The 19,237-nt window shown below is 38.7% G+C and overlaps 2 protein-coding genes across 7 annotated transcripts in view; both read right to left on the bottom strand.

The window, feature by feature from the left end:
* Positions 1-1,975: 1,975 nt before the first annotated feature.
* Positions 1,976-3,121, bottom strand: LOC103698141 (ARM repeat superfamily protein). The gene is given in 3 exon segments (XM_008780129.6): positions 1,976-2,363; positions 2,366-2,869; positions 2,872-3,121. Coding segments are annotated over 3 exon segments (783 nt in total). The 5' UTR covers positions 2,978-3,121; the 3' UTR covers positions 1,976-2,190.
* Positions 3,122-3,220: 99 nt separating this feature from the next.
* The window catches only part of LOC103698142 (regulator of nonsense transcripts UPF2-like), a 44,050-nt gene continuing 28,033 nt past the window's right edge, over positions 3,221-19,237 (bottom strand). For 4 of the 6 annotated variants that reach the window (XM_088719958.2, XM_088719955.2, XM_088719954.2 and 1 more), the window contains 8 exons: positions 15,011-15,292; positions 14,659-14,856; positions 13,891-13,992; positions 11,279-11,530; positions 10,972-11,190; positions 8,152-8,322; positions 5,813-5,998; positions 3,221-4,755 (listed from right to left, as the gene is read on the bottom strand). In XM_088719958.2, coding sequence (XP_088576084.2) covers positions 3,772-4,755; positions 5,813-5,998; positions 8,152-8,322; positions 10,972-11,190; positions 11,279-11,530; positions 13,891-13,992; positions 14,659-14,856; positions 15,011-15,292 — 2,394 coding nt within the window. In that variant the 3' untranslated portion in view covers positions 3,221-3,771. The remainder of the gene's footprint in view (positions 4,756-5,812; positions 5,999-8,151; positions 8,323-10,971; positions 11,191-11,278; positions 11,531-13,890; positions 13,993-14,658; positions 14,857-15,010; positions 15,293-19,237) is intronic. The other 2 variants (XM_088719953.2, XM_088719957.2) reach the window with 1 other exon arrangement.

Below are 19,237 nucleotides of genomic sequence, written 5' to 3'. Positions count from 1 at the left end.
AAGTTGTTTCCTACATCTCAAGATGGCAATCCACCATCCAGAAAGGAGGATGGGATAAGCAGCCTACCGGTACAAAAAATCTCTCTCGTCAACTATTTCAAGTTAAAGGTCGAGTCGAGAACCGTTAGCTAGACCAGTTGAGACATACTTTACTGTCTATAGATACTCTAGCGTCCAAAAGATAGCTTTTGCCTATCTCAAGCTTCTAGCAATGGTCTTACCTGGTGGAATTCATATATGAGGAAAGCAACGTCTCAAATCTAACATAGAATAAATTCAAGAGTCTAACCAAGTTGTTCTACCCAATCAACCATGAGAAGAATCGGTGGATCAAGCAACAATACCTATGGCGTATGATCAGTCTATCCAAAATTACACTACCGAGATCCACAAGCGAGCAATTTCATTCAGAATCTCCATCGATCACGTAGTTTTTATCAAGTACATCGGAGGTCTCCACGAGAGCATCCGAAAGAAGCTAAAACTCTTCAAAGGTAATGTAACAACCCAGGACCTCACCCAAAATGGCTAGCCAGAAGGTATTATTTGGGTTCCTTGATCCTGTATAAGTATCCAAGATCTACCCAGCGAATAACCGATGTGGGACTAAACACACGCCCGCACGGGTCCTCACATACTCCCCCCGTTCAAGCCCTGACGTCCTCGTCAGGCTAAGGGTTCATATCTATTCAAATCTAATCACAAACACCACGATTGGCCCGTGGTCAGCCCCAATAGATCCGTGCTGCAGTGTCCCCTAGTCCACATAGGTTATGAGCCGGGTCCGCTCTGATACCATTTGTAACAACCCAGGATATCACCCAAAATGGCTAGCCGGAAGTTATTGTTTGGGTTCCTTGATCCTGTATAAGTACCCAAGATCTACCCAGCGAATAACCGATATGGGACTAAACACACGCCCGCACGGGTCCTCACAGGTAATGACATTAGCGAAGCCAATGTGAAGACCATAAGGATTGAGGAGAAGAATCGACCTAGGGAAGGTAAAAAGGGGGATAAGTTTAAGAAAGGCAGCAAAAAACCAAGCCAAAAAGGAGGAGCAAGGCAAGAAGCAAGCCAACACGACTTGGAGAAATTCTTGCGATTATTGTAACCTCCATGGACACACTACGAAACTTCACCTCGACCTGTGACCGAAGAGGAAGATATAAAAGGATGAGGACCCGAAAAAGAAGGAAAAGACAGTTCTCACTACTGTAGAAGTTGAGGATCTGCCTGAGTTTGAGCAAGCATACTCCAAATTGAGCCTGATGGCGAGAAACTCGAGACAACAACTCAAGCAAATCTAGAAGCACGAGCGAAACTCTTTCGCCTAAAGATTTAAGTAGAACATCATAAAGACTATTATAGATCTTGAAAACCAGAAGAACCTCATCTCTGACAATTTGGTTCGAAAACTGACGTCGCAGAGAAAGCCTCATCCACATCCCTATCCTCTTGATTAGATTCAAAAGGGCGTTGAATTGAATATCACTAAGCAGTGTACCTTCAAATTCGCCATAATTGAGATGCATATTAATAAGGTAACTTATGAAGTACGTTTTTCAAATGTTTGTCAGATTATCTTTAGAAGTCTGTACTTTTAAGATCGAGATGCAGTCTTCTATCGACGTCTGAAAAAGTATTATCTCATAAAAGATGAAAAGGAGTTTATGATCAATGCCTCCAAAATACAAGATAATATTGACCTTGTAGCTGCTACCCAAGCAAAACGACTTGTTAATACCTGCAACAAGTTTGTAATAATAACCACCACCCACCCAAGGCAATGCTCTTTCCCGCACCATGGAAGGAAGATGTGGGATGATCACTCTTAGGCTCTTTGGCACAAAAAGACCAAGTTTTAGTTATTGACATAAATTGATTGAAAAGAAAAATAAGCTGCTCTATAGAAGCAAATCTCACATGAAACATATCCCAGCTGGGTATCATAATCTCCCCTAAAAGCAGGCTATTGAATAAAAACGAGGCCATACGCATTTCTATTGCTGCTGGCATGTATATCTTGATCATAACTGCTGCAATATTAATCACAACGCAGCAACATCGTCAAAATCATCTTCATTAAAAGAGATGAAATCAAACAAAAAAAGTTACAAGATGAAAAACAAACAGCGGCGAAAAACCTGTAACAGCACAATAACATCTGATAGAATACCACCAAAAGAGTCACATTAGTTCTGAGTCCGATGTGCATTGTTCAGCACTTATCAGTCTCATAGACCTGACCATGTGCTCATCAGAAGCCCGGATTCCGCTTAACCTCTCTTGTACGGCCAGGAATGAAGGGGTATCAAAAGCTTCAGAAACTCTCTCATGGTAAAGCAGGTCTTCTGCAAATTAATCAGAACTTGCCTAGCATATTCCCTCAGTTCCTCTTCTGAATGACCTCTCAACAGATCAATCAGGACTGGTATAGCACCAGCTTCCACCATAGCTTCCCTGTTCACTCCTTCATTACTTAATTGTGCAATGGTTCCTGCAGCTTTCTCCCTAAGGTCACCATTCCCATTTCGCAAAAGCTCAGTTAGAAGTGGAATAGCACCCGATTCTCGCACAATTGAAATGGAATGTTTGTACCCTGAAAGATCCCACAAGACATCTACAGCTGCAGATTTTGCTGCTTCTTCATTGCCCTGGAGAATCCTCACCAGCTCTTCCACAATCAACACAGCGTTCTCCTCTGCCACGGCCAGTACACAAAAGACATCCACTGCAATTTCTTTCCCAAGGGGTTCAGGTTCTCTAGGCAGCTCCACATACGTAGGCATTGCACCAGCTTGAACTACTGGCCTAAGATAGTCAAAGTGAGATGAGATAATACCAAGAACATTACCAGCAATGATGCATCACATAGTAATTGAATGAGTGCTGGAATAGCCCCCAAGTCTACAAGCATATGCCAAACTCTTCTAGCAACCCCAAGCAACCCAATGGCTTGAGCAGCTAGAGTCATTGAGAACAATTTACCAGATGATACAGCTTCAAGGAGGAACGGAAGTCCGCCAAGGTAATAGCCCTCCTCACCTCTCACAACATTGCCTGAAACTCTTATAGAACCATAAAACAACAATTGCAGAAGGGTACTTTCCTCCACTCCTCTCTTTGTATTCTATTTTACATTACTAATATATGTAATATATCAAGTTGTATTCAGCATTATATGGTCTATAGATCAAAATAATCACAAGCTCTAGCCTTTAAACAAGAAACCAGATACAAGCTTTAGCACCATGGTAAAACTTTACTAAGGCACAATAAACAAGCTACATCCATTATCCAAGTAGAGGTCCATTCTCCAAGTAGTTTAGATCTCATAAGGCTAATTGCCAACTTTCATGGTGGCATCTTCATAGCATGCTAAAACAGAAGATGTACTACATAAAAGAAATAGAATTTCTAGTAAGAGCATAAATATTATCTAATCTTAACTTCTGAGATCAACAAACGCCAAACAACTATATCCAAGACGATGATAGAAAGAGTATATACAGACTCACAAATACTTCACTCTGAAGACGAATGCCTGGGTGGTGCAGCAGCTTGCATTTATCAGGCTGCACCGAACAAGTTCCAGGAGTATTGATTTCGGATAGGTGACTATTGACTACCATTCTTCAAAACTTGAACCTTAACGATGTTGAGGAACAGGCTTAGATGGCAGTTCCAATGACCATCCTTTCAGATAAACCCACTCTTCATTTGTAAGAAAAATCAAAAAGTACCATGGCACCAATAACTGTCATCTGTTCATCTCCTCCTGCCATACCCATGATAGAACCCCCCAGATGAATGGTGTCGCTGCCGTGCTCCTGGCTTTCCAGCACTATCCCAATTGCCACGACCCACCAGCCTACTGTTACCACCACTGCTCCCAACTTGCATCCAGTTTCCGGCCTGGGATGAAATCCCATTTGATTCCTCCTCTTCCCTCTCATTGTACTCCAGGATCCTCCGCTTAATGCTCTGCTTCTCCTCCAGCTCTGCAGCCTCTTTCTGCTTTGTGCTCTGCACGAGTGAGCAGTCCTGAGGGATATACATCTGCTTTGTCTGCTGTTTGTTCCCCTTCTTAACAAGCACCTTCACTCTCACCTTGTTACCTCCACCACTGCCACCCTCCTCATCCATTGTCTCCTCCCCGCTCTCCCCCTCAATGGTCCTTGAATCTTTAGAACCCTCAAAAATATTCATTGGTATCATCATGTTCAGAGTGGGCCTTGCCCGTAGCTCTAATTTGCGGGACTCCAAACTCTCCTGCATCAGGGCTCTCATTTCCCGATCAAATTCCTCTTCCTCCTTCGGATCAACTTCCACCAACTTCTGCCTGACCTGGACACTGTCTTCCTCATCAGAACCAATGGGTCCCCCATCATCTTCATCGTCGCCATCCCCTTCAGATCTGTCATCTGATTTGTCCTCATACAACAGATCTTCCTCGTCTTCATGTCCCTCCTGATCAATGCTGCCACTATCTGAATAGCTTTCACTGTCTGGTGGTTCTTCCTGGCCCCTGCCATTTTCCTCCATTCTGTTTGCTACACTGCTGCCATTGGCTTTGATGGTTGTAGTTGTTTGGGATGGAGCTTTCTGAGATTCACCATCAGAGTGTTTCTCACTGCTGGCCTTCTCCATTGAGGCTATGCGCTCATGTTCTTCAAGTTCAATCAGTGCCGCATTAACTTCCTCAATGGATGAGTATCGAGTCATGTTTGGTCGTAAATCGGCGAACATATCCTGCAAGCATTTTAATTAATGAGAATTATCCACTAAATTTATTAATGCAGAATAAATACAGAATTTCTTTGTTTCTTCTATTATTTCCTTTTGTTTTCCAAGAATTATAGTGGGAGGGTCACGTGCCAGGATCAAACCTGGATCCCCTCCTTGGAGCTAGCACCAAGGAGGGAGGTGCCAATTGACAAACCAAAATCCAATCAGCCAGAATCTCTATGTTTCATTCAGCAATACTATAAAAAGAACTTTATTTCCATAGTCAAAGCTAAAAAGAGATATGTGACTTTTTCAAAGCATAAGAATTATGCACATTGTGATGCAGCACGGGATACAACCAACATGTACTATAACTAGTTAGACCATGTCAAGCGTTGGAGGAGCCAGTGGATTCATCAAATTTTCTTATAGATTTTTCATTAAGAACAATATCAAATTTTAGCCAGATTTCCATATTTGCAGTAGAATAACTCCAGCATATTTCCTTATTGTCGAGTCCTATTTCAAGTATGATTTTGTATCGAGTTTAATGCCCGAATTAGGGTTAGGGGATTATATCCTATAAATATGTGTATAATACATTGTAAGAGGTAGCCTTTGGCACGATAATACAATTTTTCAAAAGAATTTCCATCACCAAGTAAAAGGGTTCTTCAATCCAGTTTACTTTTATTTGCATGTTAATATTCAAAGTGCAACCTCTTTGCTCCAGTTTACTTCCTCTTCCTTTTGATTGGCATGTGGCACAGGCAAAGGGTTATAAAATTCCATATTTTGTTTTTTGACTTTAGCTAGCTGACAAGTATGAAACTGGAAAACTTTCATCTGACTCCTCCAACGCTTGGCATGGTCTAGCTGGTCATAGTACCTGTTGGTTGTACCCTTTGCTGCATCACATTGCATACACAAAATAATTGTAACTATAAGGTATGACAAGTGCATCGACAATTCTAAAATAACCTTGCATGCTACGAGGCTCAAAGCAACTTACTGGAGAAGGAATACCACTATTGGATGATAGAAAAATAAATAACTACTTGACAAGTAAATTTTAACTAACCTGAATGTCAAACTCAATATCTAGTGGTATTGGACCTTTGCTAAGGACGTATCTCTGAAAATATATCAAAAATCTATCAAGTTTCCTCTTTGAAGAACCTCGATCAAAATAGTGACCGCATGTCTGAAGAAGTGTTATTATCATCCTGATCCGAAAATAGTCTTCTGGTGGATCCAGTGCATCTTGCTTTACAATAAGAAAAATAAAAAAATGCACTAATAAGAAAAATTGGCCAAAGAATATTTCCATCATGTTACATGAAGTAGAAAAATGAAGGAAAAGAAACACCTGATTTCATGAACAAGGACAAGTTCAGATTGCAAAGTTAAAATGCTATTCACAACACCAAATAACTGAATGCATTAAAACAACATCATCTTTTTGATGTGTCGGGCATATTGCAGTCAATGCTTGTGCCATTCTTGTATCGAATATATGCATCTACCAATTATGATTTTGTCAATATCTTAACTTCTAAACAATGACACAGTTTTTGTCTTTACCCCCGAGATTTCTAGAAGTTACAGTAATAAGATAAGGAACAACAGTTGGCAATTTGTGCATTCAGAGCATTAGTTCTCTTACCCTCTTTCTTATTCTCCTTCTCTTTGTTGTACTGCCTTTATTTTTTCACATAACTAGAAAAGCTGTTGTTTGATCGCAACACACTATCTCCATGCAGCTTCATGTCTGATTTTTACATATGTTAATATAGTCCCTATGTACCCCAAAGAAAATTTATTGCTTTATGAGGAAAGTATGCAAGATACGGATATGCACAAGCAGTATACTATTGAAAGAATCGCATGTTATATATTTCCACAAGAACCATATTCTGTCAATATATCATGGCTAAACTGAAGAGTGCTCCGGACCTTGAGTAATTAGGTGGGCATTCAGTATATCTCAGCCTCCTTGTCTATAATATTGAAATCCTGTCTTAGTTACTTTCACCTTAATCTGCCAGCCATGTGGATCTGGCCATTCAATCTGATCACTAATAACTAGCAGAAAATTAAAGTTTCCCAACCTCTACTAAACTGCAATAGGACTAATTATCTTCATAAAGGCTATGTATTTTAAAGTACATAGTGCTCAAAGTTAAAGATTTCCACACTTTACATATGATGACTGAGAATTAGCAGTTTTCTTCATTTGAAATAACGATGATCCCATTGGTTTAGAGTTCCATTAAATGAACTGGAACTCCCATGTGGGACTCTACAAGCTTATGCCTCACCAACATCAGCAACAAAAGGTACACGACATTACTTTTATCAGTTTTTCATCTGTACTTTATAATTCTTTATGAACAACCTCAAGTCTTGACCATAATTTTTTTAAATTATGTCTTGATTGACTAAACTTGATTGTAACAAATTTTTAGATTGTTGAGCCTGTGGAATGCCCAAGCCAGCTCACAAGAAACTGAAAGAGCATGAAATGAGAGGGAAGTGTCTTTATCTACATTGAATCCAGAAGCTATGTAGAAACATCAAGCTTTGGTAGTTGGTTACACCAGTTCTCTCCTAGCGACCATTTCACATCGCATTTTTAACATCATGACTAACTGGAGCAAAGCTTCCTGTTTTTGTGATCATAAACAGTTGACTTAAAAATGCCCCAAGTAACAACAGTTTCAAATAGTATTACATGGTTCAGCAAGAAGGAAAAAACAATAGAGAAACAGCAAAAATAAAATGTTAGTAATTAATGGGAGAAAAGTGATTAGGACACAAGTAGCATGAGAAGAAAGCATTTCTATTATGAATCCATTATACAGGATTTTATAAAATTAAAAAACATTTCATGATTATGTAACGACTAGGATAAAGTCATGCAAAAACATTGGAAACAAGGATCCAATTAGAACTTGCAATCAGAAGATTTTAAGCTTGACCGCAATTGTTTAACTTTTTGTCCATTTAAGTCATTCATCACCAAAATCTAAGAAGCTTTAAGCTTCAAATTTCAAAAGCATCATAGATCAGTCATCTGTATACATGAATCCCTCAAATGCAGGTCAACAAGGTTATCAATTTGTAGAACCCATAACATAATAGATATAAAACTTTGATGAATATAATAATTGTTAATTTTTTTTAACTTCTGGTATGCAAATTAACCAAGTATATAATGCAATAGAACTGTTAGTCAAATAACCAACCCTTGTCAAATCCCAAAAACCAGATATGGCTTTAACTTTAATCATTCATGTAATGTTTTCTACTATGCCAGCAACAAAATTTCTACAAACATTAATATAAAAATTGAAAATTTGAGGTAAGAAATACAAATAAGAATTTCAATAATCAATAATAATAAGGCACATTACTTACTTCTGGTGTTCCATGGCCGAAAATGATAATCAAGTATAATGTTTCAAAAATTACAGATGAATCAATATGCTCATAGTTGTATAGCTCTCCTAAGAATCGCATGTAAGCAAGGCGCTGCTGCTGCATTCCATAATCATTCAATTCTAACCCAAGCCTAATCTCCTCCAAAACCTGAAATTGGTTATCATGTTTTTTTAAAAATAATTATACAATGATATTTTTAAATGCACCAGCCATTAACTGAAAAAAATAAAGCATAGTACCTTTGGGGCTGGAAAATTCTACTGAGCATCTTAATAAGTGTTCTGATATTTAGGTTTAAGGGTTGGAAAGCAGAACAGGAGACCAAAGAAGATGGATGGAAATGGCGAAATATGATATTGTGGTTCATAGCACTTCGAATGTCTAGGCTTTACACATGTCATGAACATTTACTGGCTGCTTATTTCTTGTTTATCTCTATATTCAGTATGTTCAATACATTGTAATTTCCGTCGGCCATCTTTTACATATGGCCTCTCGATACATATTACATATGTCATGTGATTACATGACTTGTACTCAAAACATGAACTTCCATACGAGTTGAAACGAAAAATATGCAATGTATATGCAATGACTAGATCAAAAGGGTATACATCTAATGACCAGATCACACTGATTTTTCAAAAGAAACCCAAAAATGACAGAAGGCTTAAATGGCCAACGAGCCTCCTTATGGTTTCATCGACTTCCAAAAATCATGAAATGAAACTCCAGAATATGGTCAGCGGAACCATCCCGAACCACCCGGTTCCGAGCGTACCAAACCGTATCGGCGGCAGACTGGGACGGTTCCAGCAACCAAACCGAAACGCCGTCTTCGGAGGGATAGAAGGAGAAAAAAAAGAAAACGAGAGAGAATGGGGGAGGGAGGGAGAGGGAGAGGAGGGAAGAGAGGTCGTCCCAAGGCTGGCCAGCAGAGGCCGGGGAGCCTCCGTGTGGAGGAGGCAAAGGCCGGAGAGATGCGGAGGCAGGGCTCCGCCTCCGGTCCCTTGTTTCATTCGAAACAGGGGCCCGGAGGAGGGCCCTTTTATTTTTACAGATTTCAGTTGAAGCCGGCAAACCCATTGCCAACTTCACTTAATTTTTTTTAAATATTTTTTTGTAATTTCACGATATTTAAGTGAAGTCAGCAAATGATTTGCGACTTCACTTAAAAATTGCAAAAAATTTTAGCGGTCGGACCCTATTTCGAACGAAACAAAGACCTAGCCGCAGCCTCCGCCTCCTGTCCGGGCGCCGGCCTCCGCCAGCGCTCCTCTCTCCCTCCCTCTCTCCCTTTTCTCACCTGTTCACTCTCTCTCCTGCCTCCTCTGCTGTGTCCGTACAGGCCCGACACAGCATGGCGTGGGCCCGTACCGACTCGTGCCGCTGGATAACTAGTACGATGCCCGGTACCAGCACAACAGACCTTGCTTAGAAAATAACAAACTCGCCACTCATTTAACTCTGACCAACAAAGCATAAAATACAAATCCTACATATGACAAATCATATAATTGAGAAATCTAGGGGAAGGTCTCCATTAAAATTATGAAAGCCAGAGAAATCATTCTTTCCTTATCAAATAAAAGGCACCGGAGTTGTTGAAATAAAAACTAAATGAAATGTAAAAGAAGCTTTTTGTAGCAATTCTAGCAAATTATATTAATCAATTCAGATTTAACAAGATAAAGAAAAAAAAATCAAATCTGAGGATACTAAAGACTTTACCTCTCTCAGGATCCTAAACAGGGTCGGTGGAACCATCCCGAATAGGGCGGTTTCGGCCGTTCCGAGCCGTTCCGACAGCTGACCGGCACGGTTCCGGCAACAGAAACAAAATCCGTTACCGGAGGGGAAGAAGGAGAAAGAAAGAGAGAAAAAGAGAGCGAGCGGGAGAGGGAGAGAGAGAGAGGGAGAGGTGGAAGCCAGCCGGCGGAGGCCGGCTAGCCACGAGAAGGACGCTCCTCCAGCCTCTGCAGCTCCACAGACGAAAAATAGAGCGGGTTTCCTATTTCGACCCCTTTTTTTATTTTACAATTTTTAAGTGAAGTCGAAATGATTTGCTTTCACTTAAAAACCGCAAAATAAAAAAAAGGTCGGACCCCAATTTCGAACGAAACAGGGGACCCGCCCTATTTTCTGGCAGCGAAGGTTTCCTTCGTCTCTTGCCCGGGTCGCCAACCTTCGACGACCCTTCGCCGGCCTTCACCACCCTCCGCCGGCCTCCCTCCCTCTCTCCCCCTTCTCTCTCTCTTTTTCTCTCTCCCCCGCCTCCTCTACTGTGTCGGTACGGGCCCAGTACGGCATGGAACGGGCCCAAACCGACTTGTCCCACCAGGCAACTGGTATGGTGCCCAATACCGGTTCAGCCGACATTGATCCTAAATTGACATTTTAAGATGGGGATCCCCTTAATTTTTTTAAAACAAAAAAAAACATTTTGAAGATGGGGAGTATACACTTCCACAAATTACACCCAGCCTAGATATACCTAATCCATAAAAGAATACAGCTGAACAAGAGACGAGTCAGAATAATCTGCTAAACTAACTTGAATGCTCAATTTTGAAACTATAAAATCCACATGTATCAGAACATGTAAAACTTTAAGATACCAATAGTCAGGAGAGATTTAATATGAACTAGAACATATACTGTTATGATGCAAGATACCTCAAGATCTACCAATAGAAGCTTAAATTAGCTTTTGAAGGAAGACGACTCTGTTTCTTATATTCATAATTAATTTAAAAAAAAGGAAAAAAAGACAAATTCCCTAGCAAGAAAGCTGACCTCATCCACTATTGCCACTGCAAATTCATCATGATAGCGACTGAGGCCTGCAGTGAGTAAAGCAATCAGATGAACATGATTGTACTTCCCCTTGTGGACCTTCAAAAAGCACTTTAAGATATAAGGTTCGCATTCTGCCCAAGGTAACTTGCGCAATTGCCTAAGAACATGTTCAACTGTTGACTTATCGAGGTCTGAGAAAAGCAATTTCCTGATATACTGCAGAAGACAACAATATATTAACTTACACAACTTATTGCAACTGTGTAATCTGAACAAAAGAATTGAAGAAGTACTAATGTGATACCTGATGCAATGGAGGGCGTACTTTAGAAACTCTAGCAGATCGTTCAGGTGGTTTGCACAAGTAGTAGGCATTTTCTACCAGTGTACTATGACGTGGATCCAAATTTTTGACATTCTTTAAACGCATCATTATTTCCAACATGTTTGCCATGCGTATTGTTGTTTCTGGAGATCGATACAGAAAACGGCCACATGTCTCAAGAAGATTGCAAGCAACATCTATGTTATGATGAGTGAAGTCATCTAAACAGGCCTGAACAAAAAGAGATGACCCTCAGGTAAAAACAATGTTGAAAGCTGCCTATGTTAACATGGACTATGTGCTCTAGTAAAATTATCCGCAGTTCACAGTACAGATGGCTTATACCACACTTGAAAACATCATAACACAGCAGATTAATATAAGAATTACGCATAAAAAGTTGACCATAGCAATTTAAATATGAGATACTTGTAATGCCAAGACAGACAAAACTGTGGAAGATGTGGTAAAGCCAGTAAAGAAGGTGGAACCTGACAACCAGCAGCATGACATACCCTAGACATGCAAGTGGAGTAATGTTGAGGCATCTAAAGTCCAGCTGGGTGCAACAACTCTCACTGCTGCAAGCATCAGTGCTGGATTCCATTTTAGCCCGAAATAAACTATTTAAACATCCAAACAAGTTTAAGAACCTTCAGGTCGAGGTTTTAAAATAGTTCAGACTTCAGTACAATCTGTATCACTTCTTAAGATTTAGGACTATTAGATTTATAGTTCTCTGCTCAGAAATCCAGTTTCGGACTGGAGGTTTCAACAATATATAAATTTACATCCTATCCAATTCTTATCAACTCAAAGCTGGAAATTTTTTCCCTTTTCTCCTCAAAACCCCTGAAGTGGTACAATTGTCATAATAAGAGTTAAATAAACTGTCAGTTTGGGGTTACAGATGACTAGCTCATGATTCATAAGGGCATTACATTAAAGAGAACAAAACAAGGTGAGGCATACAGAATCAGATGCAACAGGGCTGCATTACATTACAGAAAATAAAACAAGGTCAAGCATAAAATCCTGGGCACAGCAGGGCTACACATCTACAAAAATATTTTTCTAAGTGACCTCAAGTTTGCTTGCTAATAATTTGGGTAAGTAAATGCCATGCATCAAGGAATCTCAACCATTCTAAACTAAATTTCCTCAACCTAAGAAACAGCTGAAATAGGAATAAAACAGGCTTAAGGCATAAAGGTTCAGATACATTAGGACAGCATATCTATAATAAGGGGAACACTCTTATATGTACAGAGACCTAAACATACTCATCGTAACACAAAACTAAATATAACTTCTAGACACATTTTACTAAAAATTCCATTCTCACAATGAAAGGACATGTGCCTTAACAGAACAATCGACAATAGTTGACCCACAAGATTTACAATAAACCTAATGTTAAACATGTTAAATAACCTTCACTGTAAAATATCCATGAGTTGAAATTAGTCAACAGGAGTGACTTTTTCCTTGATTGAATGATTAAAGATAGTATACAAGTAAATAGTGAATATTAACACACTTCATTACATGACTATGGTACTCTTACTTTCTGACATATGAGATCATCAGGCAGTTCCAATCAGTCAATTTTCTACTTGATCTCAGTGAATAAACAGACTGTGTGATTTCTCTGAACCTTAAATTTGATCTTGAACCTCTTCAATTTGATCCAGATTCTGCAATTGCATCAATAGTTTACTAAAGGAAAGTCTACCTATCAGAAGGAGTTTTTTTATCAAGTTTCTCTGTATTTAGCAAAGGTTAATTTAACAATTTATACTTCCAACTAGGAGAATCAGGCTTTTAGCACATTTTAGACCATTAACATGCCAGTCACCAGTTAGTATTCATATCCACCCAGACACCAGAGCCTGATCTACTAAGCTTTAAGATTTAAAGATAATGGACTTTTCATCAGTAAATCCATTTAATTATCAGCAATTAAGCTTATTAAGGACAACTATTTTTTGCATGTAGCAGTATCAAAAGATGTTGGATATAACAAAAAGGAACTTCAAGTTGGTTGGAAACCAACAAATTTCAGCACATGATCTTATCGACTTGGCATTAAATGTGAAGTGATGATGAATGCCCAAAATTATAAGGTAATAAGGAGTTTTACCAAAATCTTAAGTTTTGTTTATGTATCCACATAAATTGTAAATATAATTCGGACTCAAACTGGCAATTATTTCTAATGCCATTCATTCACTGCTTTAATTAAATCTGACAGATTGTACTAAAATTTATAAAGGGAAAAGAAAAGGATTAGTGTGATAAAAATGGTGAGATTAAGCAATGGAAAAAAAACTCAATAAGGCAGACCACTGAATGGTAGTTATCCTGCTCATCCAACAACTTGGCACTGTAATTTCAAACAAATGTTTTAATCTTCGAGGGCTCACTAATGTTCTCAGCTAAGATACAACAGATCATCTTACATTAACAACGTAATCATCTAACAGTCAATATTCAGGTACTTGCGGGTCTCTTGCATTAAAACTATCAGATCATAAACTCTATCTATGGAAACTAACTCGGTCCAACCTTGACTTCCACAGAGTACATACCTTCAAGCAACTAAAAACAAGGCCTGCAGGTGCAATTTTAAATTTGCAAAGCTCTCCAATAAACCTGATGTTCTTTATCTTTGTTTCAATGTTTGTTTGATCCTGAAAGAAGATAGTCACAAAAGTAAGTCCAATAAGAATATTCAAAAACATACAGAAAATGGATGGGAGCACCGATGTCCACCATGCATCAGAATACACACATGGTAATGTTCATCTATTACCAAAAACAAGTCATTTATGGATATTAGCATGAGGTTTGTGCAGATCCAGTATAGTGTCATTTTCGCTCCACAAAGATCAAGATCAAATGAATGATCATTCTTTTTCTTTCAAAGAAATATGTATCTTTGACCTCCTAATGACTAATCATCGAGTAAGACATAACTCCTTATAAAAGTTAAAATCCTTCTGGGATTCCTATGACAACATCTGCTAGACTCAAGCAGCTGATGCTGCCATGGGTCGTAAGAAAATAGTGGTTTTTTATTTTTTATTTAAAAAGAGGCTCCATAGCCTATGACTCTTTTAGTATAGATAGATAAAAGGTGTATACTACCGCAAAATCTGTTAGGACCAGTATGTGAAATATCCTAATGTAAAGCTGACGGCACAACTGCATACTGTACAAAATATTTTTTTTCACAAAACATGATGGGTCTTATGGCTTCTTGAATATGTCTGGTCACACAGGTATCAGACATATATAGTAGTAAAAAATTGAAACAAACCAACCAATAAACTAAATAATGAAAGTAGTAGACAAACCTTTTTATTTATCAAAAAGTTGAACTCTTCTTCCAACATTGACAAAAGCATAGTTGGAACATCTTTCATACATGTTGACAATGTTGCTACCATTCGAGAATAATATGGCAGTAATTCTAAGGAAGTCCTAGGGACATTGAACAAAGCCCTGACAAGTTTCTTTCGATTTGCCTTTGAATTCAAGTAGCAAAATTCTACCTGCAAAGCGTACAATATTTGTGCACCAGACTAGGTTGAGACCAAAAACAAATCAAATATAATATATATATATATATGTGTGTGTGTGTGTGTGTGTGTGTGTGTGTGTGTGTGTGTGTGTAAATATTATGCAAGAAAACCAAGTGGAGATTACCGTCAATTGATCAATAAGATCACGGCTCACACAACCTGGAAGCCTCTGTAACAAACCATCCAAGCTTGTGCCATCAAGGCCTTTAACTTTATCCTTTTCGCCTTCTCCTTTCTTTTCCGTGTCCTCTTTTAATTTTTCTTTTTCCGAATCTTTCATCTTTTCCTTATCTTTGTCCTCTTTATCCTTACCTTTTTCCTCTGCTTTTCCATCTGGTAAAGGCTCTGAGTCTCCACAGCCCTCAGCAATATCTTGCACTTCCATGTCTGGCTCCACAGCAGATTCCTTTGAACGATAACTCTCCCAAAGTTAATTGCTACCAAAAATAATATCAAATACAAGGATAGAAATCATAGAACAATATATACCATAAAAGGGTGCCAAAGAAAAAAGAGAGTTTTCAAAGGTAACACTGAGGCACTGGCAGTAAATGCCATAGAATAAGTTAACAAGGAGTGGGCTGCAGAAAGTATCTCTAATGGACTGGATAAAAAATGATAAGATGGCAAAAATAAACTAGCTTTTAAATTATGTATAACAAAAGAACAAATCTTGGTTCAAAAAGCATTGCCAGTGAGAATATGGAATAATTCGGGCATTTGGTCACAAGGGCAGGGCATGGAAGTGTTACAGTACAACATTAAGTCTTTGTTAAGTGATGAGAAGGAAAACAAACAAAACAAACAAATAAATAAGATATAAAACGGATGACAATTTCACGTTGGCATTTAAAAATTAAAAAAGTTTGGTTAAGGAATTCAAACCATAGGAGAAGCATAGCAAGGTTTCATTGCGTGATTCCCATCAAAAAGCATGATGAATTAACACATTCACTCACTTAGGTCAAGGATTTTAATCATGAGGGATGAAAACTAACCTCAGGTTGGAAAAACTCTTATGATTGATAACAGCAAAGAAATTTTGAAATATTAACAGACTTGATGCTTTAAAAGACAATTACAATGGGATCATACCCCCAAAAACAAAATAAAAATTAATTAAAATTTTTAATATAGATTCACAACAAAACAGAGATATAAAAAGGAAATGTAAAGGAGGACAGCAGATTTATCATCATTCCTTTTCCTTTTTTCAAAGAAAAATAAAAAGGAATGATAGTTCAGCTAACTTGATGCAACAACAAGTGTCTAAAAAAATGAATAATCAACATGAGATTGGAAATAAACAACAAATCAAGAATTGGTAAAACTTATGAGTAAGGTGTTTTCACCATTGAAAAGACATGGTTGTTCTCAACTAAGATGCCTAACAATTCACATTGCCCCACTTAATACACAAACAACCCAAAAAGCTCGTCCAAACTTGACTCAACAAGCCTCCTCTACCTAGGCAAGCAGCTTAAGCATCACCTAGGAAGCAAGTCAGTTGGGCTAAGTAGATCAAAATAAGAGGTTGGTTCTCCTAGTACAATCCATCTAAATCAAAGGAAGTTATGCTAAAAGCATTTTTGTTAAGATCATGTTATGAAACTAGAACTATGCAAGATGCTGGCAATGTACTGAATCTATCTACAAGATCCAACGTCAGTGAGCGCAGACATCGTACTAAAAAGCAAGTACAACAAAATGATAGTCCTTTTGAGAAAGGATTATCCAATCCGCAGAGGTTCTTCCAAATCCTCTAGTATTTTTGCTACAGGTCTCCCTAGCCTAAGTATCACAGTTAGTTAATTAGGTTGACGTTATCATATAAATGTTTTGATGGAAGGCATGCTCCTAAAAAACTAGGAAAGGTTTGCCAGATGGTCATGGCATGAGAAACATTGAAGAGTTGCATTTTGCACTCCTTGGTAGATAGGAATGGAAGCTTGTTGGTTATAATTATGATATTTGCAAGCAAAGTTCGCCAAATAGTACTAAGGGTCATAATGGCTAACGACCAGTTCGGTATGGCACCGGTAAATACCATACTAGTCTGATGCATACCGAATCGGGGAGGGGAAGAGGGAGAAGAAAAGGAAGAAGGGAAGAGAGAGAGGGCCCTGGAGCAAGGGAGAGTAAGGAGAGGGAAGAAGAGAGAGGGAAAGGAAGAGGGAGGGAGAGAAGGAGAGAAGGGGGCTTACGAAGAGGGGGAAGGGAGAAGGCGAGGGAATAAGAGAGAGGAAGGGAGGGAGGACCAGGACTTACAGAGAGGAGGGAGAACAGAGAGCAAGAGAGAGGGGGGGCTTACCTCATCGACGGCGGCAGCCGGAACCCCTGCATGGTCTCAATCAGTATCAAAGAGGAGAGCGAGTGCTAGCGAGCGAGGGAGAGAACCTGTTGGGGGGTGAGGGGGAAAAGTTTTATAACCCGAACTGACCATCATTGTCAAACAATCCCACATTGCGGAACCGTCCCAATTTGGTGTCACTTCAATTCGGTATAGACCGAACCGCCCAATTGGGTCAATTGGGCGATCCTTCTTTGGAAAGTTTTAAACCAAAGTTGCTATCACCTTCTGAAACTTAAGGCAGCTTGAATTTGCATATAGATCATTTATCATTTGCAAGGTCCCTTAAAGAGAGAAATTTGGACTTAAGATCATGTGTCGCTATGTCTGCTAGTTTGAGTGCATGTGTGTTCTCTTTTTAAAATAAATAGATAGGTAGGCTTAGATTAACTGGTCACTTTACTAGCTGGTTACAAACATTATCAACGACATAGACAGGCCAGATTATTTGGAAGTAACTTATAAATAAACCCAAGTTCTATTGATGCATCTTCAACAATTCAAATAATATCAAGAAGAAGAGTTATTGTTACAAACATTACAACGAGAAATTGTTAAAGGAAGTTTAAGTCATCTTTCAGATATATTGGTCCTTTTCTTCCTTTTAGATTTGGACATGGGGAAATCCTAATTGGCAATCATTTCAAAGTTACAATATTCGGCAAAGATATGCACACATCCACAAAGACTTTCTAAGAATACTAAGAAAGAACGTAGAACGTCCCCTCGATGCTTATAACAGCCAAAGCACAAGGTTAAGCATCCAAACTCTCAAAGTGGGGCCTAAGCAATGAAAGCAAGGGATGCTATCTTGGTACTAAGCCCCGTACCAGTGCCACCTAGTCACTATATCAGTACGCCCGGTATGGAGGCCGATTCGGCGTACCAAGTGTCGGCACGCCCTCCATACCATATACCGGTACTGAACCGGTGCAGTACGGTATGCTCCATACTGTCCGGTTCAATACGGTATGGCATACCATAAATGAAAGGTAATTTGCTTTGACTCTCTCTTTGTAAAAAAGGCATTTACAAAATTACAAGAAAAGTTCAAGGAAACTAGAAAAATAAAGCAAATGAATGTTGTATGGAGACTTCATCAAATCAATTTTTGGCAATTGAGGATCTTAACCAACAAATTACATATATGCAGAAAAGATGAAGGGTACATTGTAAAGAATGACTCAGTATCACCCATTTAATACTCATAAAGCTTTAAGACCAAAACTACAGATTTCCTGCTGCATAGCTCCACAAAGTTCATCAAGCAACAATCCCATCAAAGAAAGATGAATAAAATCCCACCTTTTTCAATTGGTTCAAGCCAAAGGTTAATGTGTGTCCAACCAATAAAATGCATGAGTAAGACAAAAGGTTAGCAGCTCAAGTGATTACTCTACTTATACATACATATATATATATATGTAACAATTACTCTTGAGAAGAGCAAGGTCCATCTCTCTCTATATACATATAGTGACAAAATTATTGACTGAAAGCTTTTTATCACATATAGAACATACAAGAAGTCTTCTCAAACACTATAAATTGCTACATGAAATTTAATAACTCCAGATCTTCAGTATATTCTAAGTGTGGTCCTAGAATTGCCTTAAGATTTGGGAGGGGAAAGGATTTCAATTTTGCTCCTTCCACCTCATTCTCATTTTTAAGTTCTTCAATTAATGGGATTTTCCTCCAGAGTCATCACTTAGGTTTTCTGGTTATTTAATGTGGATTTATTAGCAGGAACCTTGCATATCACACCATCCCCTCGAACACATGCAACAGCATTAGAAAAACTGCAACTGAACATCTCAAAAGAACATATATGCATGTGCAAATAAATATATGTTCCGACAGTTTTCCCTTGGTGGTTTAAGAACCTGACATTTTGCCAAAGGATGCATCCCCACTCCTTTTTACGTCACCATCATTCCCCTATCAATTCTCTTTTTTTTACAACTAAGATATGGAACCAAGCTCAGCAAAGTCACCCTA

The sequence above is a fragment of the Phoenix dactylifera genome, chromosome 4, assembly GCF_051530095.1.
Source record: "Phoenix dactylifera cultivar Ajwa chromosome 4, Ajwa_hap1_PhDact_Kaust_v1.1, whole genome shotgun sequence".
Classification (NCBI taxonomy): domain Eukaryota; kingdom Viridiplantae; phylum Streptophyta; class Magnoliopsida; order Arecales; family Arecaceae; genus Phoenix; species Phoenix dactylifera.
Note: the sequence above shows the minus strand (reverse complement) of the source record. Positions and strands in the feature narration are given on the sequence as shown.